Source organism: Molothrus ater, chromosome 5 (assembly GCF_012460135.2).
Source record: "Molothrus ater isolate BHLD 08-10-18 breed brown headed cowbird chromosome 5, BPBGC_Mater_1.1, whole genome shotgun sequence".
NCBI classification, from domain to species: domain Eukaryota; kingdom Metazoa; phylum Chordata; class Aves; order Passeriformes; family Icteridae; genus Molothrus; species Molothrus ater.
Window position 1 is genome coordinate 24,365,748 of NC_050482.2, and position 24,353 is coordinate 24,390,100.

Sequence of the window (24,353 nt, forward strand, 5' to 3'; positions counted from 1 at the left end):
AGGTCTAAGATTTCACCCCAAATAGTGTAAGAATTCTCTTCCTAGGGAGTAATTTCAGAACAGCAGGTAAAAAATATAGAGTTAATGAGAATCCACCCTGATTTTACTCTGCAGATAAGCCTCTCATGCTGGTACATGAGCAGTTGATCTCAGTAGGTAAGGTGGATAATAATTATTTGACTGGTATCTTAATTATGTTTGCTACTCATAATGAATGAGATGCACATTTACATAAAATGCAGAGTTTCCTGCTGCTGTTGTCACAAATGTCCAGAAAAAGAAGATCTGTGACTGCAGCTCCTGGAAGCCATGCTATATAAAACATGTACTAATTTTGAACTTCCTTTTCTGAAGGAAAAACGTCTCTTAAGCACCACAAGTCATGATTTTATTAAGTTTCTTGTTCTGCAATGAGAATAACTAACTAAATATTGTGGTTTAAAAAAAAGCAGCAAGCTGGTAGCATGAGACTTGTGTGGTTATGCTGCCTGGGGAACAATATCAAGATTTATAATGACACTTCATGGTGTTTAGTCAAAGCAACATATATTCAAAAAGTGTGCATAAATGCTGTGTGCTTTTGCTGATCAGCTGACAAGATAACACGATATGAAGAATTAGCTTACGTACTTGGGAAGATTTTAGTCTATGCTCTGTACCTGTATTTTGTTTATTGCTCCAATAGAGTCGTACCAGGTCTGCACAGAGCCGGGAAACTGCCTGGTCACTGTCATTCGAAGAACAATGCAGAAGGAAATGGTGGTAAATATTTTTCGGAGAGTAATTCCTTTAATCACAGCATATGGAAGCACAGCCAAGAACACCACAAAAAAGCCTGAGAAGAAGAAGGCTGAGCTGTTGAAATATCTCACATAAGCAGCTTTTCGGGTAAGCTTCAGTTCAGTTCTGTTAAAAAAAAAATTAAAAGTACAAATAATTAGTGTAGGATTTCACAGTTTACAACTTACAAATATTTTGGATGGAACTGTTGGCATAACAATTAACTCAGAGGCTCACTCATCCTTCTTCTTTTCTAGAATTGCAACTAAAAAGTAAGACTCCAAACTATTTCTGGGCCTAAAATATCATTAGAGTCAAATTTTGACATCAATGTTCAGAGATGTCAGACAAAGTAACAATAATCTGTCATGATTTACATACAGAAAAAGCCACATGCCTCTACAATTGCTGGCACAACCAACCTCAAGCATCTAACACTGTGGTATGTGCTGTACTCCCAGAAGCATCATCCCATACTCATTTAGATGCATAACTCTTATAGAAAAAAGATACTATGAAATGCCAGATTTGCTATATGTTACCATAAAAATCCTAACAATAGACAATCTGATAGGTCATCTTCTTTTCCATGGCAAGCTACTAATGGCTGTGAATTAGGATGCCACTTAACCTCAGTTTGAAGAGGTGGAAGGCAGGGAGTCTACTCTCCACTCTCTTTTCTCCATGTAAGCTCACTCTACAGAGAAGCTTACTGACTCCTGTGCAGTCAGGAATGCAATCAGTGATTACTTCTAGCTGTTTCCACAAGGTCCATACATCTTATAGCAAGCTATTAAATAAGAAGATAAATAATCCAGGGGATATGAGTGATTTTCTGAGTTGATAGCTCTAACTCACAGTGCTGCAGATTTCTGTTGACTGCTCTCATTTTGATCCTGTTCAGTTCACATCCCCCAGGTGCCCTGCAGCTCAGTTTTACCTGGACAGAAGCACCTCTGCTGCAGTAATAGAGCAGTTGCTCTCCTGCAAGAGCAATTAACTGGGGCTAGAAATGGTACAAGCCCCAAGATGCCCATTCACTGGGTGAGTGCTGACCACTGGAGTACAGTGCAGAAGTTTGCAGTCACATTGCTCATGGCAATATCTGGTGTTGCAAGGCAGAGCACCACAACCTTTATGTGTCTTCTGATATTGACCCAGTGTCTGTATTTCTTGTTAAGTCTGTATTTCACAAGAGAAGCATGAATAAAGTGGCCAGATGTGCAAGTCACCACCATGATAGAGTTACTGCCTGGGAGAAAGGGCCTTTTAAGTCCCTCCAGAGCTTGTATTAAACTGCCAGTGGCAGCACAAACTAGGGATAACAAAGATTTTGGGACTTGGTACTCATCCATTCACACATAAATGTCTGGCGAGAAGCTATCAAAAAACCCCTCCGTTCTGAAGGGCACAGCCCTACTCCAAAGAGGGAGAATGAAAGCACTAACACCTTTTTCAGCATCCCAAGCACCAGCGACAGACTGATGCAGCCACAAGCAAAAGTTTCCCAGAGGTGGTTCTGTCTGTGATACAGACTTGAAAGCTCTGTAGACAACACACTTACTTGGGACAGGTCTTCCTGATGCAATGTGGGTCTTTGAAAAGAGATGTAAGGGACCCTAAGAGCATATACAGTGTGTAGACCAGTGTAGGCCTGGTTTTGGAGTGGTGCTGCAGGAACCAGTACTAATACATAAGCTTGAGATCCTTTGCTTAATATAAAGATGTGTCTCTGCTGGCAAAGTACAGACACTTAAAAACCTTCACCCTCTCCTGGGCTATGCTACGGTTCAGAGGAACAGTTTGGTGGGGTGTTTTTTTTTACTTCTCAGAATACATTGCACAGCCCATAAGAGTGCAGGTATGTTTATTCAGGCACCTGTTATGAACAATTATTTTCAGTGCAGACTTAAGAGGGTGCAGAGCAGACAGCCTGTATTGGTGTCTCTGAAGCTGATTAAACTGACTTGTATCAGAAAATGCCAGCATGCCAAAATGGTTTTGTGATGACTGAGTTGTACACAGTCTAACACTGCCTAAAAAACAGACATGGCTTCAAACACAAGGTCTTGTTTCCTAGCAGCTTAGCAAGCCAAATGACTGGGAGGTCCTGGAGAGCTGATTCCACAAGCCAAATTCAATTGAAATTCTGATATTCCTGGGTTGACTTGCTCTGGTGATTTCTTCACTGAGTGACCTGCTGGATGACTTTAAAAAAGTATGGAAGAATCATGGAATTATAAGATGGTTTAGGTTGGAAGGGACCTTAAAGATCATCCAGTTCCAACCCTCCGGCCATAAGCAGGGAGGCCTTCCACTAGAACAGGCTGCTCCAAGCCATATCCAGCCTGACCTTGAACACTGCCAGGGATGGGGCATCCACAGCTTTACTTGGCAACCTCTGCCAGTGCCTCAACACCCTCACAGGGAAGAGTTTCTTCCTAATATCTAATCTAAAACTACTCTTCTTCAGTTCAAAGCCACTCCCCTTTGTCCTATCACTATGTACCTTGCAAAACATCCCTCTACTAATTTCTTGTTGTCTCCCTTCAGGTACTGAAAGGCCATAGTAAGGTTTACCCAATGCCTTCTCTTCTCCAGGCTGAATAATTCCAATTATCTCAGCCTCTCTTCATAGGAGAAGTACTCTGATCTTGTAATATTGCTTGCATTGTCTTTCAAAAATCTATGCATCATACAGTAACCCCAGCATTACAAAATTTACTGTAAATCATTATAGCAAATATAGCTAATAAAATAACAGTCCAATTTCCAGGTTTCTGTGACCAGTTTGTGGACTAGAATTTATTTAATTAATTTCTAGAGGATTTGATAACATGATGTGCTCTCAAATTTCCTAAAAGTGACTAGTGACATCAGGAGAATAATAAACTAGTTCCATCCTTGAGCTAGCACTCATGACCTGGATTCAGACTGAGTTTCTCTGATTGTTTGTAGTAAATAGTTATAAATTTTAATGGTAAAGAACACTTCACTTTCCCTGGATTGTCTTTCAGAAAGCAGCTGAACAAGAAGGTGTTTGTGGAGCAATATAATTTTATGTCTGTTATTTACATGATAATATGACACTTATATTTCTTTTATTTTCCCAATCACACACCTGGCACAGAATTTTATTTCTCTGTAAAAGACTAAACAAACACAGAGGACACATGGGAGAGTTTTCATGCAGCGTCACCCATCAATAAATATGTCACTTCTCCTCCCTCTCTCCTGAACTCCTTGCCGATAACAAAGACTTCCTTCTCACAGGTCTCAGCTAACTTTTACCTCCTTTCTCCTTCAGGTCTGGTAGTTACAGTTCAATCCTTACATTAATTGAGAAGATAAGCATTCTACAAGGCCATCTACAGACAATAAATGTTAATGTAAATGTGCAGGATAAGTACATGGATCTAATTTACTCTTTCCACAAATTGTATGCAAATTTTATAGCCAGCTTTATTGCATTTCTCAGAAAATGGCTGCACAGGATTCATACTGTTTCCTCCACCACAGAATAGGGACGTCGTCTGTTAAGCCTTAAGTAACCGGCACAAAAGGGCTTTTTATTTTAAGATGAGGACAGGGCTGGCCAGAAACAAACACAGATCCCACAATTGTTTTACCTGCGCAAACTAACCACTGAAACATCGTTATAACAAATGAGGAAGTAAACAAAAAAAAAATTTTAAAAATCTCACCTCCATAGTAAACTTTAAAAAAAAATGGGAAAAACCCCAAGCTGCAGTGTGGGAATGCATGGTTAGTTTATTGAGGATTAATAGTTGTTGCTTTACTTCTTAACTAGTATGACCACAGATGATGTTCATAGACACCTAATATTTTTTTTTTCTGAGCACATAAAAAATTTGTGTAACAAATGAGTACACTTACTCACGGATGTTTTCAATCATTTTTTCCATTGCATCTTCCCAACAATAGGCTTTAACTGACTGTATATTTTCAATTATTTCTGAGGTAATGACAAGTCTCTCATTGATCTTTCCTGCTCTCTTATTCCTACAAAGTAAAAAGACAGTAGGTCGATCTTCATCTTTTTCATCCTGTATAGGTAGCTTGTATGCCATTATGTCATATGAAATCAGCTTCTATATATGCCTCTGCTTAAAATGTTTACTTTAATAGAATTATAATGGAGAATATAGAAGAAATTATTAGAAATCAAATAACTGTTTTAAAAGGAGAAAATACAAACTCTAAAAAGAATGGATCAAGTAATGAACAAGAACTTTTAACTCTAAAAATTCTAGATTTAGTGCTAAATCTAATTTTAACACTATTTGCTCCATGCTAGATTTTCAATTTTTTTAAGTTTAGACACTTGCTCCTACAGAAATTTTGTCTTAACTTTCCCTAAACAGAAAACACTCTTTGAACTCATCCTACGTAATGTCCTAACCAGAGTCCCTTAATCAAGCAGTATAAACTTCTTAAAACCAATGTGTTTCAGGAAAATATATTGAAATATTTTAAAACATTCTTGTCACCTGTATTTCATCATCATTTGTCCCAGCCAGGCTTGGAATAAGACCATGACTATTAGAAAAGCAAGTCCAGAAAATGCAGAAGCTTCTAACATATCCCAGAGCAATCCCATCAGCAGTGCCACTTGTAATGGTGCAATCCATACAAAATGAGCCAGAGCAAGACCCTATGGAAGGCCACAGTAGAATAAAAATAATGAAAATTAGAGGTGTGCTCTGAAAACTACATGAAAAGGAAGTAGTCAATAAAGTGACACTTTGAAAAATACAGTGAAGAGTGGTACAAATATTTCCAGTAGAAAAACAAGTTTATAAAGGAGGACTTGTGATCCTGAGTACATAGCATTCTGGGTGTTAATTATGATGACAGTGCAACAATACATATACATTTCATGCCTAAACTTTGATTTTTCTAAGGCAAAGTTCAATCTGCAGCAGTCTCTTTGTTATGTATATGCATGAGGAAAAGTCACAGCTTTGTAAAAGTAAATGGAATTTGGCATCAATGCTGACTTTTTCAAATACTGTAAGTTGAAAAAAATACTTGCAAGAATCTTCTGAGTGTTTTAATCTGATATAGAAGGCAAGTATTACTTTAGTGAAGAGATGAGTGTTGTATGAACACAACTAGTTCAATGCAGTTCCCATTCAGGAGATTTTGGAGTGAACCCCGTGATCAGGTGCACCAGGTGTGTGTCACCGCAGCTGCACTGCTGCAATGACAGACCACTTGTCTTGACTTGTGCAGCACCAGCTGACATTACTCTGTACAGTCATGCAGTGCTTCATAAATGCACCCTGCAGTTCCAGCCATGTGTCTATAGCCTCTCTGATCTTGTGTCTTTCAAGGGAGGCAAATCTTATCCTACCAAAGGGCTAATTAGGCACACTCAAAGAACAGAAGTTCATGGAGTTTCCAGTTTCTAAAGCATTAGCAGGGATTTGCTGTAGTCTCTAACAAAAAGAAGTTTTACAGAAGACTCTCTAAGGCAGATGTCTAAGACTTCCTAACAGTCTTACATGAACAATCCCTTTTTAGTGGACTGGGTAATAAGAGGAGCAGGAGGTTAAACCTCATCGCTTGTTCAACGACAGAAATGGACTGAATAACCTTAGTCAAAATATACAGTCATCAGGAAGTAGGATGTTAGGATTGAACCAGCAAGTTCTATGAAACCAACTGTTTAACAACAGTTAGTCTCACTGGACTGAAGAACAAACACATTTTTATAATGTAACTGCTTTTTAGGTTTCCTCTTCTAATCAGCATAGGAGATAAAGTATCAGAATGAGAATTTCTATGACTATGTGCTAACACATTTTCTTAAGGTAACGAATGAGTATTTAGTCTACAATGAGCACTCAGGGCAGTTCTCCGTTTATGCTCCTTCCTTCCTCAATATGTGTCATGAACAGCTTGACATTTGTATTTGATGGATCATCAAGTGAATTAAACAAATGATGACGCACCTCATCAAACTTGTTCAGGTTGTTGGAAAGAAGACTGACCAATTGTCCAGTACTTATTTTATCTAGAACTCTGCTTGACAGTTTTAGGATCTGTAAAAGAAAACAAAACCATAGAAAATTGTCATCTAAGTTATCTCCATAAAACACAATAAATAAAGATAAAAATAATAAGCAATTATGCAGCAGTATAAGTAATAATCCACTTATTTGTTTGTGCTATAAGGAAAGTCTCATTAAACTTGTTATTTATGTCACTTGAATTCAATATAACCATTAAATTGCTTTAAAAATATTGATGTATTGACCTAGTCCTTCTTTTCTGTTGAATATTTTATGGATATAGATATATATGCAAATGCAAGTTTTAATTAAGCACACATGCTGTGTGCTGCTGTGCATCCTTAAAAATCTCCTACTGTTGCCTCTCTTGAAAAATATTTTTTAAAGATGCTTTCACAGTGAGCTTTATACTAGAATAACTAACATGCTTGTTTAAATTATCTCTTTGGGTATTGCTGAAACAAAGAAACTTTAAATCTTTGTATTTTTGAGCATGTGATGTATATATCTGTTGACTTTTCATGCTATAATGATGTTACACAGTATAATTCAAACTCAATCTCTTCAATGACACATTTGTTGTTCAAATTTTCACCTTTCATTCTCTTTTGAAGATATTCTTTGGCCACCAGCATGTTGTTCTTCCTCTGCAGTACACATTTTTAACAGGAGCACAGTGGTAAAACAATTAAAGCATCTCACCACATATGCAGCAAGTCTGAACTCATGGAGGCTGATTTCAGTCCAACCAGCTGTAGACAGCTATTTAATTCTTTGGAATGGGAAATTGAGAGCTGTCAGAAACTGTTAGCCACATTATTCTTCCGTGTACTTTGTGTACCTTAACAAAACTATCAATCTTTCAACCAACTAGTCTAAAAGTTACATAGAATACAGACAGAGGCTTGGCTTTGGGTGTACATGAAACAATTACCTTCTTATAAATCAAGCTAAACATAGCTATCCTCATTTGCATTCCAATATGATGAAGACCGAATATAGCAGGATGGATGAGCAGCGTTCTCACAACAAAGAGGAGGCACAAGCCAATGCCCAGGTAGTAGGCTATGGATCTTTCATCAGAGTTGTCTGGATCATAGGAAGCTATTATTCTCCCCAGCAGAAGGGGCTGCACAGATTTGGTGACTTCCTGTAGAGAGAAACAAGAAAAGTAATTTTGGTCAGCAGTTGGCTCATTTTTTCCAAAATGTTAAACATTTCAATTCAGAGTCCCACCAAATGAGATTTGAAGTCTTATGTCTTAAATGAGGAAGTCAGGCCCGTTTGCTCTGCAAACCACAGAAAATTGCAGTAATTGCACAGGAGAACAGACAACTCACTGCTGTCTAAGCCTGTGATGCTTCTGCAACTGCACCAAAGCAAATCTGGCTCGTAATTTTGTTTAATCATTTTCTACAAAAGTGACAACTGAGATTAGCTTCCACATTTACTTTACAGAGTTGTAATGGATTAGCCATATCATATGACCGAATCTAGTTTATCAGGCTGGACCTCTGTTTTGGCCCTAGGGAGCCGTTCTCACTGCACTTTACTGGACTTACAGGACAAGGGAAGCCTCAGAACTACCAAAATGAACACTACCATTCTCACAAGACAGTGAGAATATAGCTAAAACCAAAAACATAAATGGAAACTGGAACAGAATAAAAGTATAAATAGGATCATCTACTCAACTCTAGACACTGTATCCAGTTTTGTAACAAAAGCAGGAGGAGAGGAAGTAAATGGTAGGGGAAGCAAGTTTAATAAAGGTGCCAGAGAGAAAACATTGGAGGTCCCAGCACTTCCCCTCCAGGGATGAGCAACAGGATAGAGAACCAGGGTAGGAGAGGAGAAAGAGGTAAGGTCAAACCACTAAACTACAAGGTATCCAAATTACTTGCTAAAGCCCTGACTTTAGTCTGCTATTACATTTGTCCTCAGACTCCTTTTCCATTGTAATAAACCCCATCAGTGTTACCTCACCTTTGCCTTCCATTTCCCTCCCTGCCTCATCATTCTCATACTTTCACTCCTCTAACCTCATTTTTTCCATCTCTGCCTCTTGCCTTTCCTTACCCAGTCTTTCCCAAAGAACTGCAAAAATCACCTGTGTGCTGTGGTTAACCTTTTGCTTCATCTACTGCATGAGCTTCAGAAGGACATGAAGAAGTATGTGCCCCTTTGCTTCACTGTTATGATCAGTTTAAAAATACATGGTGCTATGAACTTGCATGCATCTCCTTATTCTTCTTTCTGTAGCATTGCAGCAGAAAGCCTGTGATACTTCCAAAGTAACAAGAAATTACTAAATTCTTCTGTACAGAGATGTGTTAAATTCTGCCCAAAAGTTGCCAGTACTGCCTTCCAGATGAAAACCACACAGACCCCCATAGAGACTCAGAGAAGGGAACTGGTGAAGTTCAGCTGTAATTAAAGTTCTACTATGATAAATAGATTGGGAAAATCCCCTTAGGTTTTTTTCTTTCTTCTCCTTTGGGTTCTCTTATACAAAATCAATCACAGGTACTTCTATAACCTGGACTGTAATCCCTTTTGAATGTCACTATTTGTGGAGCTGATATTAATCACTCACTTTTTCCACAGAAGAGGTAGAATTTTATATCTTTAACAGCATACCTGTACTACGTGCTACATTACCCAAATTACCCACTCTGCTGTGTATCTGGAGCCAGCTTTGACAAAGACTTCAGTGTTATTAGTGGGCAAAGGGAGGAGTGTTTATTAAAAAACACATGACCCAAGCTGTGCTTAGACCATATGCATCCCAAAGCATCGAACCAAGACTCCCCAAAACTCATAAAATACAAAACAGTCACCTCTCAAGGACAATATGGTGTTTTCTTATTCTGGGAGATTCCAAGATAAGCTTTTCTATATCAGCTTAAAATAGCAACATTTTTTTGTGTGTTTACTTTTATTCCAGTGAAAATTACATGTTCTGCTGCTGTGTTTGTTGTGACTATAAATGTATTGCATACATTCCAAGCTCACTGGAAAAAAAGATTTACAGACTAGAATAGTGGCTGGCAACAAGCAAAGTCATACACTATCTCATGGGGCATAAAAATCCACTGGTTTACAATAGAGATTTATCAGCTTGCTTACCAATTATCTAGTCTACATACAAATCAAAGCAGAACTGCCTGGTTTTCATTTCTCCTTTTGTAAATTGCAAATTACCCACTGATATAAATATGAATAAACTGATTAAAACAACCTGCCTAAAAAAAAGAATGGAATTTGTACACCTAAGAGAAAATTCCATTTTAAAGATTCATATTTTGCCTTTGCCTGTCCTTATTCTGTCCTCTGCATTCATCATAGGCCACTGAGAAACCCGTAAGTGTCCCACTCACAATAATCTTAATTAAAAGAGTAAAGATCTGAAGAGAAATGAGATTATGACACCGCATATTGTGCTTATCTGACCTGGTGTGATTATTCTTATGCAACAACAACTTTTATGTTACGTGTATCCCCCATATGTTGAAACACTCTGCATTTGAAGACAATAATGCCCATCTCTTCTTTGGCACACGGCCAAGGAGCACTTCCCTCCCTGCCTCCTCACTCACACCCGTGACCCATTTGTGAGAACTTCAGGAAATCCTCATTAGGGTCCCTTGGGATATGATACTAAAACCACTTCTAAGTTAATGTTAGCAGCTGTTGTGCCTGAGTGGAAATATAAATTTCATGGCAATATATATAAGACCAAAATACAAACAGAATCAAATTGATCCTCACAGCAAAGTACCTAGCTGGCTAATTGGTATCAAGATAAAAAGCAAGATTTTTGTTTCACCACCATAACACCTTTTCTTTATATTGTAAGACTCATATTCTGACAGGGTGAAGGATGGAAACCTCCTCAAACAGCAGGAGAGCAGATACATTAAGTGCAGTAACCCAACATGCCTAACATAACAGTATTTATGAGGGGGAGTTGTAGTGCTCTAGGGGGCCAGAGCACAAGTGTCCACCCTGCAAAAACATCATTACCTACAGAGCATCAGGGACAAGGGAGATCTGGAAAAAAGGCTAGACTTAATGAGAGCAAAGCTGTGATGCCAGCTGAAAGGACAACTCCACAAACAGCAGGGATGTCAGCACACTTTAAAACACAGTCCAAGAAAGATGCCATGAAAGTGGCTCAGAGATTAGACAAGCAAAGAGCTGAAAGGAAAATGAAGTTCAAAAGAATACACAACTTGGTTACACCTATGCCAGTACGGCACAACATCCTGTCCCCTTTCAAATTTATGGCAAAGCTCCCATTAATTTCCGTGAGCAATCCTGCAAAGAACACCAGCAGCTTTAGGAGCAATTTGGTTTTTTTACAATTCCTCTTTCAATAAAATGAAGTCGCTTTAAATAAAATGAACATGGTAATGCAATCAAGAATTTAAACTAAGATTTAATCTTTCCATGTTCATTGTGGAAGGTGCAGATTCATTTACGACATGTTTAATTGCACATATCTGTGATTTCTTAAAGAAATTTAAAAAAAATAATCACACAACCAAAGAATATGACTCAAAAATCCTGCAGTCTTGTTCTGTCCTCACCCCATCTAAAATTGTACTCCATTAAAAAAGTGCATAAGGAGAAATCAACCCTGCGTGTGCATGCCTACACACATTGCCTAAACTTTGGGAAAGAGTGTTATCCTCGAGGACTCTCCTCGAGAGTGCCTGCAAAAGCAGTGTCTGAGGCACTGCTTAAGCTTATCCAGTGCCTCAGACACTGCTTAACTTTAGCAGGTATGCATTAGTGCAAATTTCTGGCTGGCAGACTCTGCAGGAACAGTTGTTACTGCTCATGGTAGTTACATTTGTAGAACCGTTTTGTTGTTGGTGGGTTTTTTTAAAAGCAAACCCATCATGAATAAGGAGTTACTGGCTTGGTGAGTAAAAGAAAATCTAAAGGCAGTAATGAGATCACAGGAACACATAATAGACATGATTGAGTAGGGGTCTGCAAATACAAGTCCCAAAGAAGAGCTGACAAAAGTGATAAAGGAGTAGAGAGAGAACAGTTACCATGCAGCTCCTTACATAGCAAGAGGCCCCCCTGTCCCAGACAGATAACTGCCTTACCTGGACAAAGACAACTTAGGGTTCAGTACCCAAAGGGTACCTCCTGACATACCCCCTGCATCCAGCAAAGAATGGAAACTCTCTTAGCTTTCCTTTTGCTGCCAATTTATAGAAATTGTTTGGTATTTTGTTGGTTTTTTTTGTTGGGTTTTTTTTCTGTCTTAAACTGCAGTGCTCCAATTAGTTACAATTTGGCTTTAGCCCTTCTAATTTTCTCCCTACATAACCTCACAACATCCTTTTAGTCCCAGATTGCCTGCCCCTCCTTACAGAGGTGAAGCACTCTCTTTTTTACTACTAAATCACAGAAATTTGTAAGCAATGCAGATATTTAATGTGCATATTGCTTAACAGCAATTTTCAGATTTACAGTCTGGCTACGCATACCTAGTGAGACACCATTAGCAATAAATTATTTTCATAGTTCTTAACCCCAGTGATAGGATTGTCAAACAAACAGGTGGCATTTGGTAAGTCAAGTTAATCCTACCTAACATGTTGGAAAGGTGATAAACATAATCAGTTCAGGCTTTCACATCAAGTTCCCGATCACACACTTGGGAGCACTAACAGCACTAGAAACACTAGAAACATTTTGAAACTATTAATATGTATCTTTTATAGATATTAAGATATTATCAGAAAATATCTTTTTTAATGAAAATACATCTCTGTATTTATCACCTTTGTAAGCAATACACAGAGGAAAAACCTCTAGCTATTCACAATACTCTCTATTAATTTAGCAGTCCCTAAAACGTGGATCTATGTAAGGAACACTAAAAGCTTACTGAAGAGGAGAACAATTCTTACCGCCAAATATAAAATTATTCCATAGAACATAAATTTCCAGAAAAAGCATCGTCGAAGAGCATTAATGAGTTTGGGTTTCTTCTCTGAAGTTGCCAGCTCTCTGTCCCATTCTCTGAAAAGGAACCAAAACCAGAACTATTACATTGTTTGAGCAAACACATGAGTCTATGGCTGTGACATACTTCAATTCATTCAAATATATCCAAGGAGATTTAGCCAAGGTGGCTAAGGAAAGAAAGCTTTGCAGAGACCCCAAGATTCTGGCCTTCATAGACTTGATAAATCAATAGAAGTTCAAACCCAGTTCAGCCACATATTTGGTAGTTTTAAATACTTGGTCATACATCACCCTGCAGGGAATTACTTCATGAAAAGGTCACATTGTATGTTTTAAAGAAACCTGCTGTACTTAAAACCGGAGTACAATAATAGGCAAATAAACGTTTTGGAGCTCTTCCAATGTGCAAAAACACACCAACAAAGCATCAAAAATGTGACTTTTCTATTGCACAGCACTATTTTAAACCTTGTTGCTGGGACAATAACTTTCTTTTCAATAATAAATTGTAGACCAGAAGTAATGCTGTGTGCAGAGAACGTATGTTTTGTCAAAATTCAATTCACAGATTTAAACACTCCAGAGAATATCCTCAACTAACTATTTTATCAAATTTTCAACAGAATATTTGATAACCAGAATATTTCATTTATAAACTATCAGAACACATTTAGCATACCAACGTTCTCTATAAATTCCACTGGTTGGTATCAGTGATGGAGAGACAGGGACAACTGAGTTGGATCAGAAGCCGATTTTTATTGAGAATACAAAGTGTTTATAAATGGTTTAACAGGTATGGTACTTATATAGGATTCCATTTTTGGTAACAATTTCCCATTGGTTACATATTCTTCAGGACATCAGTTACCTGGTAATCATGACAAAGTTTCATAACATGTCTCTTGGTCACTTCTACCCAAGGCAGTAGTTATCTCTGTCTGTCTCGCCCATGGTTTCTGCTCGATCAGGCCTAAGATATCAGGCTGCTTGATCAGTTCCATTTTACCCTCTGTCTTATCTCCCATAGTTTGGAATACTTATGCCACACTGCAATTAAAATTGACTGGATTGGCACAACAGTGCAGATGTAAGGTGCCCTGGAACATCAGTGAAAGCTACAACGTCAGTTGGAGAAGGAATGGGTTTAGGCACCTCTATTGTAAGAGTTAGTCACAAGTGCAGCACATTTTCTAAATTAAGACCAAACAAAATTGGGTAAAGAAGAGTGGAAACCTAAATGAGGAAAGTCAGAGTATGATTCCTGCAGAAACAATTAGTCTGTCAAGAGTGGTATCAAAGGAAATTAAGAATGTTATTTCATTGAAGAAAAAAATAAACCAAGGTTTAACAAGGTTATTTTCAGGAGAAAGAACAGCATTTCTGCTGTCTCCCTTTTCAGTGAACCAACATTGATACTCTGAGTCTAGCCTTGCTGAAATTGTGCAGGATCTGTTGCTCCAGCTCAATCCCTACAAACCTATGGTGCCTAATGGAATCCATTCAAGAATCCTCAAAGAGCTGGCTGGTGTCAGCAAAACCTCCCTCAATTTTTTAGCAGTCTTGAGAATCTGGAACAGTCCTAGCTGACCAAAAAACACTGTGCCTGTTTTCAAGAAGGGCAAGAAGGAGGACCCCAGAAAATACAACCCTGTCAGTCTCACTTCAGTGCCCAGAAAAATTATGGAGAAGATTATTCTGGGAGGTATTGAAAAACACCTGAAAGAGCGCAGTCATTGGTTACAGCCAGCATGGCTTCATGAGTGGAAACCTGATTTCCTTTTATAACAAGGTAACCCCACCCAGCTGACCAAGGGAAGCCAGTTGATGTAATCCCTTTAGATTTCAGCACAGCTTTTGATACTGTCTGTCACAGGATCCTTCTGGACAAAATGTCCAGCACTCAGCTGGATAAACACTTTATGTGATGGGTGAGCAACTGGCTCATGAGTCAGGCACAAAGGGTTACAGTGAATGGGGTGACATCAGACTGGTGACCTGTCACTAGTGGGGTTCCACAGGGCTCCATCCTTGGCCCTGTGCTCTTCAACATCCTCATACAGGACTTGGACATTGTACAGGAAGGGGTTCTGAGCAAGCTCACAGACAACACAAAACTGGGAGGAGTTGTTGACTCCTTCAAGGGCAGGGAGGCCCTGCAGAGAGACCCTGACAACACAGAGAGCAGGGTAATCACCAGCCAAATGAAGTTCAACATCAGAAAGTGCCAGATTCTGCACCTGGGATGGGGCAGCTCTGGATGTATGGACAGACTGGGGAATGAGAGACTGCAAAGCAGTTCCACAGAAAGGGACCTGGGAGTCCTGGTCAATGGCCAGTTTAATTTGAGTCAGCAGTGCCCTGGCAGCCAGGAGGGCCTCCTGTGTCCTGGGGTGCATCAGGCACAACATCACCAGCCAGGCAAAGGAGGGGATTGTCCTGCTCTGCTCTGCACTCCTGCAGCCTCACTTGAAATATTGTGGGCAGTTTGGGGTGCTACAATATAAGAAAGACATAAAGTTATGAGAATGTCCAAAAGAGGACAATGAAGATGGTGAAGGGCCTTGAGGGGAAGCCATGTGAGGAGAGGCTGAGGTCACTTGGTCTGTTCAGCCTGGAGGAGACTGAGGGGAGAGACCTCATTGCAGTCTGCAATTTCCTCATGAGGGGAACAGGAGGGGCAGACACTGATCTCTTCCCTGTGACCAGTGACAGGACCCAAGGGAGTGGCCTGAAGTTCTGTCAGGGGAGATTTAGGTTGGATATTATGAAAAGGTTCTTCACCCAGAGGATGGTTGGTCAGTTGAACAGGTTCCCCAGGGAAGTGGTCACAGCACAAGCTTCTAACTCAGCGTATTCTGTGATTCTGTGATCAATGGCAGATATCACAGGTACCTGTATATAGTAATTTAGACCATGTGGGTTGTACATCTGGACCAGGGATCACAGTCATGTCCAAAGTACAACTGTGTGCAATCAGCTTGTACCCGACACTATTCAAACATTTCATCCAAAAGCTTTGTAATGAAAATTGCATTGTTATTCCTGAAACAAATTTATTTAATTAACCATTCATACCTTTCCAGTTTTTCAGAAAGATTATCAGCAGAGTCTGCAGAAGGGATTTGATAAATATCTGAGAGCTCCAGCCGTCGTCTGTAACCCTTTTTCAAAATTGGGTTTGTCCATCTAAGCAAACATTGAAAACAAGAAAGTTAGAATTAAAAATATTCTAGCATTAATTCTGGAGTTGCCTTTGTCTCACCCTGTATATTTTCTCCACAGCATCCAAATATATCTAAGTGCACATGCATTCACATGCACACACATATATGACACAATATAGTGCAGCCCTGAATTATATTTACAAAACTATATTGACAAATATAATATTAAAAGAATAATTGTGAAACTCCTGCATTTTATAAGTTTTGAGGTCAGATCATGCCCCAAACTTCCTACTGAGTCCACAGGAGACAAATGAACAGAAGATTGAAAGCTTTGTACTCTATTTCCAAATATGCTATGTGCTGTGTCCATATAGATGAATAATAAATCAGAACTGTAGTAAAGTGGACATGTACGTTTCATTCCCATCTGCTCTGCTCTGGGGAGATCCCTCCTGGAGTACTCAGCACAGGAGGGACAGGAACCTGCTGGAGCCAGTCCAGAGGAGGCCACGAAGAGGATTAGAAAGATGGAACACCTCTCCCTATGAAGAAAGGCTTGGAGAACCAAAATAGTTCACCTGGAGAAGAGATGGCTCCAGGGAAGTCTTAGAGCAGCCTTCCAGTACCTAAAGTGGGCCTCCAGGAGAGCTGGAGAGGAACTTTTTACAAGGCCATGTAATGACAGAACAAGGGGGAATGGCTTTAAACTGAAAGAGAGCAAGTTTAGATCAGATATTAGGAAGAAATTCCTTACTGGGAGGATAGCCAGACACTGGCAGAGGTTGCCTAGAGAAGCTGGGGCTGCCCCATCCCTGGCAGTGTTCAAGGCCAGGCTGGATGAGGCTTGGAGAAACCTGGTCTATTGGAAAGTGTCCCTGCCCATGGCAGGGGGCTTGGAACCTGGCAGTCTTTAAGGTGCCTTCCAACGCAAGCCATTCCTCGATTCTACGACATCTTACACTGCAATACAACACAAATCTTGCACAGGACTCTTCTTAAGATCGTCATTGTGTCCATTATATACACATATTTTGCATTTGTTTTTTCAAATGTCATGTTTAAAATTTTACTACCAATTTATAGGGCATGCTGAGACAAAACAAAGCAGGAAAAGGCTACTCCAAATGGCTACTCTGTAGAGAAAACCTTTATAAGTAAGGACTAATTTTATCAAACAATTCAGCTCCAAAAAGGCCTATGAATCCCCAAGGACCAACTTATACTAAATTTTTCACCAGATTCTGTTCAGAAATCTTTTTGAAAGCAAAGGACTAGATTAAAACATAAAAACTGTTTTGAACTAGTGGTGTATACTGATACTAATGGTGTATTTTGAAACTACTTGAATTTCTGCTTTACTGTCATCAATGAAAAATATTTCCTTTAAAAAATGAAGTGCCTGCAAATTAAGTAGCTTGTGGTTGATTGCTATCATACTTCCATATGTAAACCAGTGTTTGTAAAACACTCAGCATGGTTCGTGATTATGATAAAATTCAGCAAATCCTCAATCATTTTGAAATTTTTGTTTTAAACTGCTTTTGTATACAACAGCTAAAAACCACAAAATATTTGCAATAACATTTTCCACAGTCACTCAGAAAATGCAAACAGCCTATTGGACATGCTTACCTGTATGCCTGAAAGAACATATGTCACACACACAAAGTAATCCACATTCTCAATTGCAGCCTCTGACGGTGCAAAGAAGTTGATACAAAGGTAAAAGTACATCATTGAACACTATAAAAGTGCAAAAGGGCTTTAACACAACAGATGAAAACTGCTTGTGTGCAACTTTGCGTACACACATGCACACTAACATTTACTTTAGTGAAGTTATGAATTGCATGAGATACCAGTCTATAATCCCCATAATTCAATAAAGCACCAAGATATTTCCCAAGTGCATGGTTATATCACACCCACTGCAAAGAGAACATGCTCTAAGAAATTGAAGGAATACCCTTCATTTTTTCAATTATAGTATGGTTTCAGATGAATCATATGACTTCTAGATCAGTCTTTCACACCATTGTGGCTGAGAAATAACAAGTGATTCATGGTACATTATAGGAGGGGAGTTAGGAGAGTCCACTTTGGAGAGTCATTGGACTCTTGTTTTACCATTTGGAGATGACAAAGCATCCATAAAATTTACAACTACTGGAAACAGGAGCCAATATTTTTCAGAGATAAAATGCATTAAAAGAAAACCTTTGAGTTTCATTAAACACTTAAATGAAAGTCTTTCATGATTACTGCAAATGGAATATCAGATATTGATTTTTATTTTACCAGCTCCTGAAGACAGAAAGGACCAGTCGCTATTGGCTTTGTGCATATCTTGTGGAGAACTAGCTAATCCTTGTCATTCAGGAACAGAAACTCTCATTAATTTCTGTTCTCAGCTTCCCCGATGTCCCGTGTATGTAGATATTTCAGTAATGACAGAATGAATACAAGTTATGGGACACAAAACCACTACTGCAGCTAATGCAAGGAATTCACAGTACTTCCTAGGCAACTTCTTTAACTCACAACACTGTAGCTAAGTAATAACCTTCCTAAGCCCCTTAATAATGCTTTGAGACTGCAATAAGCAATTCCCAACCTGACAAAAGATAAGTGCTTTACAGTTTCACTTTGTATGTTTTGAGAAAACATTTTTTATTGCACTGTTTCCCTCCACATGTTTGATTTTATTTATAGTTTTGATTAGCACCTACCCTGGCGTTTTGCCACAGCCTGAACTAACAAAATGTGACTGCAGTTAGAAAGAGAGCTGAGTGGCTGTATTATCATTTGGGGAAGGCAGCACGCTTAGCAGATCTACTGTACCTCTAGAACTGACTCTTGTTGTACTCTGTGCTTCACTCTGTGTTAACCAGGTGCATTTATCATTGCCATCAAAATTACATGGTCCCTGAAGTACCCTCCCCTCCCAAGTCAGAGTTTGATACAGCCTTATGCAGTCCTCATCTTCATCTCACTGCTCATCACAGTAGCTGCAACTGTGCTAGATAAACTCCTCCAGCCAGCTAGAGGAGCAGTGCTGACTTCTGCCCTGGGGACCTCCGAGTCTGCAGCCAGGTTCCTTCTGCAAGCTGCTGCCAGGGCTTGCACAGAGAGGTTCATCTCCCAGCTGCCCTGGCCTTGCTTGAAGTCCCACCCTAGCTAGATCTGGCCAATTTGTGTGCTGTGCCAAGTGGCTTCAGGTTGGAGTGGTAATCATGGGAGGAGTCGGCCTGACATGTGATGTTTGTCTCAAGGTGGATTTTCAACAGCTGCTTGAGTTGTGCAGTCAAGAACTGTGGGAGACAGTTTGTGTTTTATTGAAAGGACTATACAAGACCTAAAACAGACAAATATCTCATGAAAACCAAATTTTTTGCCAGATTCCTATAACATTCCTATAGCCATTATGTTCTAGATTCTTTGCAAAGATTTGAAATGCAAAATGACTATGAATTTCTTTTAAGTGGCAATATAATCTGTAGTTATCTATGTTTCCATAACACTAGGTGACATAGCTCAGAGTTTGTCAATGAATATGGCTCTTCTATTTTTTTGGCTTATTGGAAATAATTTGTTAGAGTTAATGCTGAGGTTTTTCCTGAGGTTGTTGAGAAATTTATTCTGAAAGGAAGAGAGCAAGAAGGAAGGGAAACAGATTGGCTTTACAGCATTATGTTAGCAAATGCCATCGGATTACTTGCTGGCATTTAATGAACCCCTTCACAGAGAAACCTGTAGTGCTGGGAGAGTTTTGCCACTAACTAGGAATGTTATTATGGGTACACACATGTGAAACCCCAGCAGGGAACAAGTTTCAAGGATGTACAGTAGGAAAGAAGAAGGCAAGTTCCATGTCTATTATCTACTGCCTGTAGTAAAACAAACATGATGAAATTGATATGTAAATATCATGTATATAACATACTGTTTGGTAATTTCTAATGACCCTTTCTTTGTCATTTACTTAAGCAATATGCAACAGATTTCTTATTACAGCTATTGCTTTCTACTGCATGTTCAGACTTCTCCCACTCAAATTGTATCAATAGGACAGATGTCTTTGGCTTTCCAGAGAGTATTAACACAGACAATTTGTCAATAGGATTTAACTCTCCCTTAAGGCTGCTTTACATGTCACTGAAGACAGGAGCATCTGTGTTGCTAAGCCAACTGCCCAGATCTTCTTCCTGAGCAGAGGAGTACCCATCAGGCTCTTCAGATCAAGAAGCACAGTTTGCTGAGACAGTAGCAGAACAGTGGTCTTGGTGCTGGGCTACCCAAGAGCAGCAAAAGACAGCAGTTTTCCTACAAGGATCACTGATCAAACTGCTGCCATTTCAACAGGTTCTCTGTGCACAACACAGCAACAGCTACTGAGCAGTGCAGAGGTCACCAGGGTTTCACTGCCCTCCACAAAGCATTAATACCTGTGCAAAATATAGTTAAGCATAGTGACTGCAACTTCTAGGGAACTGCACCTAAAATTCCATGGAGAGAGCAAGAAGAATGCCTCTGGTTTTAACTTATCCTTCTTCCTAACAATTAAGGGTGAGGTGGGGAGAGGCCAGGGAAGAAGGAACATCATCAAGCTGTAATTATGATGCTTTAGAGCCTAAGTTTTACAAGATATTTGTAGAGCCATGAATTCTTACCAACTGCAAGAAAAGGCTGAGGTACCATGTAGATCTCAGACATTCCCAAAGAGTCCCTCTGACCAGATTATGTCAGAGGCTCTGCACTCCCCTCCTCCCACAAAAGATACCCATCCCTCCATCAGCAGCAAATTCTAATTTGTTGCTTACTTTATACTGGAAGTGGCTCTGCTACACCCAATACTGCTTCTCCAGAAGTGTCTGCACCTCCAGCTGTCCTCTCTGAGTATCCTATAGTGCAGCTGTAAAAGGTGACCCCAGCTTTTTGTGATCCTTGCTAACAGATGGGATAAGCCAGCATGCCCATGGAGAACAGCAGCCTTATTCCTGCCCCTTGATTACCCTCAGCAGAGTAGGGTTGCAGATATTTTGTTTGAATAGTAACCTACTGAAATAGCATGTTATGTAGTCTGACAATTATATTAACTTTAGCATGTCCTCCTTTGTAAACAACAGCAAAAAAATGCAATATAGTTTAATATTTAAATATAATTATTGCAGGGTGTCAACAAAAAAGGTAAATGCAGACCCTACTGATTTCTGGTTTTTTGTTGTAGTTGTTTTCCCCCAGATCACAAAAATTAAGATTTTAATTTCTTCACTAATAAACAATTCTTCCCCATGAGAGGTTATTTGTCATGGAAAGTATTTAGCTGCAATATTATTGACTCTGCCACTAGCTGTGAGCATCACCATTTTAAGAATAATCAATGTTCTGCTGAAACCCCAGGATTTCAATAGCAAATCTTAATTAGGAATATGCCACAGAGATTCTTGGGGAAGTCTTGTCTTTTATGCCCAGTTTTTGTGAAGTGACACTTATTCAAATTATTATCTAATTGCTAATTTATTTTTTTAACAGAAATCAAGTACTTTTTAATATTTAATACTTAAATATTTACAATTAGTAAGGTAGTCAAAATATTTCAGTTTGCAGAAGTACTTGAAGATATTTGAGAGAAAACAAAGCACCTCAGGGGATAGGTTGTGCAAGATGGAAGGACAGAATATATTATTGTATTGCAATCTGTCAATTGTTTAGGTACCAAAGTCAAGTGTAAGATATGCTTCAAATATTTCTTTATGAAAGCAAACAAAAAAGCAGTGGTGATGATGTGCTATGAGCAAGGTTTGCAAGGCTCTTTCAGCATACACCTACAGTTAGACTGACTAGGTGAGGATATTCATCCATCTTCACTCTTTTTCTCAATTATATATCCCTCAGCAAGAATAAAAGAAAGATTTCTTTTCTCCTTGTCCTTTGTAAGAACGAGGAACATAACAGAAAGTTTGCACCAAAACTGTTGAAGAGCAATGATATTCATGATTTAATTGAATTTTAAAACCTTCCGGAAGTGTCATTAAGTGACAGCAACATATTTCACCTAATTTTAAAGATTTTAAAGATATGTTTCCTAAACAAATAACATAGAGTTGTGCATCAAGTGCAATGGCCCTTTCCAAAACTATGATTTGTTCCCACCCCAATGACTGATATGTGGTCAGGTATAAACAAACAAGTGAACAGAGTCACATTTTATTTAATTTTAATACCAGGGGTCAAAATGTAAATTACCATTACAGTAATATGGAATCAACCCTGAATTAGGTGTTGCTTCTCTTACTACTTGCTCTTTGCCATTTTCTCTGTATCCTGGTATTTGATGATGCTACTCCTTAGCATGATACTGGCAAATTAATGAGAAAATGCCTCATATCCTTTGATTTCCAAAACAGTCTTGGGCTTTGAGCAAAGCAACACTGGGGGACATTTGTGGTTTTTGTTTTTTGTATTTATTACCTATAGAGAAATAAAAGCATTCCTGAACTTACAGACTAACTTTAAAACTAGTTAAGTTGAAAGTTAAAGTGAGAGATCAGAATGACTCCAATACAACAAAGGTTCACATCCTTTATTTTAAAAGTTGGGGGCAAAAATAGAGGATAAATACCAACATTAAAATATGGGAATGTACCTAAAACCAAGTACCTTACCAGCTGTCACCTTGGATTTTCTCTTTCCAGTTTAAAATGAAAAGCTTCTGGTTTAGGCTTCTGAAAAACAATGCTGTTTCAAAATATGTGTCAAATACCTACTTATTCTCTTCTAATTTGGGGAGTTTCATGACAATACAGCCTTGGATTAGCTACTTGCTGACTGAAAGAGCTCATGCAGATCCTTTTCCTTCTAAGAGAGGGGCTGATCCATAAACAGCCTCTGAGTTCCTGCTTGTCTCACCCAGGCCTATCCCCATTCTCGTGGAAGGCAGTTGAAGTGCATCTACAAATTCACATGGCAAAATTTGGCAGTGTTTCAATGTCTCCTTATATACTAGTTAATTTTCACCTTCAACTTACTTATTTCAGAGGACATAATGTTTTCAGGGGACAGGTTATTACCTGGATGTCAAGTTGGCACCATCCTGCCTCCACAACTACACCTACACATGTATGCTGCAAAGCTGGAGGGTGGGTAAAGAGAAAAAACATAAACCAAGACAACAGCAACAGGTAGAAACCTCTTGCAATAAATCACACTATTCTCACCACTTTGAAATTTATCCAAAAATGTAGACATTGAGAGACTCAGATTCTTCAGGATGAAATTGATGGTGATAATTGTTCACTGCAGAAATATTCTGAAATAATTTTGTCACACCAGAAATACCCTTGTGCAATCAAAGTTCTGGACAGGAGATTTCAGGCAGATTGCACTCACTCCAGCACATGCTTCTAGGACAAACCACAATCGTTGTGTACCCCATTTTTTCTCTAAAGTATTAGTAAGGAAACTTCTTTTTAACACATCCTTTGTGCTATCTGCTTAGACTTCAAGATCTTCAAAACATACTTCCTTATCAAATATTTTGCTTAGTACAGAGGACTTCAAATTTCTGTCAGTGCATTTAGAAGCCTCTATAATACAGATAATAAATCTACTAACCATGTCATTGCCTACAGTATTGAAAAAAAATCAAGGATTTGGATGGATTATTTCTATCTCACCAAAATTAAATAATCATGTAGAAAATAACAAGGTACTGACAGGTCTGCAAATATTTCAAATGCTTGATAATTTATTTTGAACATCAAGATAGTAAGTCTTCTTCCTGCAGGAAGAAAACAGACTTTAAACACATTTCAGAAGTCAGATGCAACTTGATCTCAGCATCTGTGCTGTAGAGGTATAAAGCAGCCAGAGAAGATCCCTGTGCTACACAAGGTTTGCCTTTTTGGTCATTAGACCAAGGATACAGTAATAGGCTGAGCCAAGGACACAACTTAGCCTTATTTTTAAAGAAGGTATTCCTCTGACTGAAATTACTTGAAGTGTAGAATACTCTGCATCCTTTCTCCAGTTCACTTCAAGTTTCATACTTTACCTTGGAAGCAGCAATAGAAGTCAGATCTTCAAAAGGAGTCCAAAACCTGCATGCACATCTTTGAATCGTGTGACTTTCAGAAACTGACACCTTGCTGGTTTAGACAGCTCTGCAGGACTGGCACACCAGCAGGTCTCCAAGGACCACTTGTGGCAGCAGACAAATGATCAGGCAGCCTCACAGGGCCATAACCTGGGCTGCAGCTGCATCTGTGCTTGGTTACCACAAACAGCCAGGATTTACAATGCCTGGGGTCAGTGCAAGGCAGCTCGTCAGGGCTAGTGGCATGCAGGGCCTTAAGAACACACTACAGAAACA

The 24,353-nt window shown here is 39.0% G+C and overlaps 1 protein-coding gene across 1 annotated transcript in view; it reads right to left on the reverse strand.

The window, feature by feature from the left end:
* Window positions 1-24,353, reverse strand: part of CFTR (CF transmembrane conductance regulator) — an 88,018-nt gene that overhangs the window by 59,603 nt on the left and 4,062 nt on the right. The window contains 7 exon segments of the mRNA XM_036400189.2: window positions 660-906; window positions 4,678-4,803; window positions 5,292-5,455; window positions 6,759-6,848; window positions 7,753-7,968; window positions 12,755-12,866; window positions 15,891-16,001. Of these exon segments, the coding sequence (XP_036256082.2) occupies window positions 660-906; window positions 4,678-4,803; window positions 5,292-5,455; window positions 6,759-6,848; window positions 7,753-7,968; window positions 12,755-12,866; window positions 15,891-16,001 (1,066 nt within the window).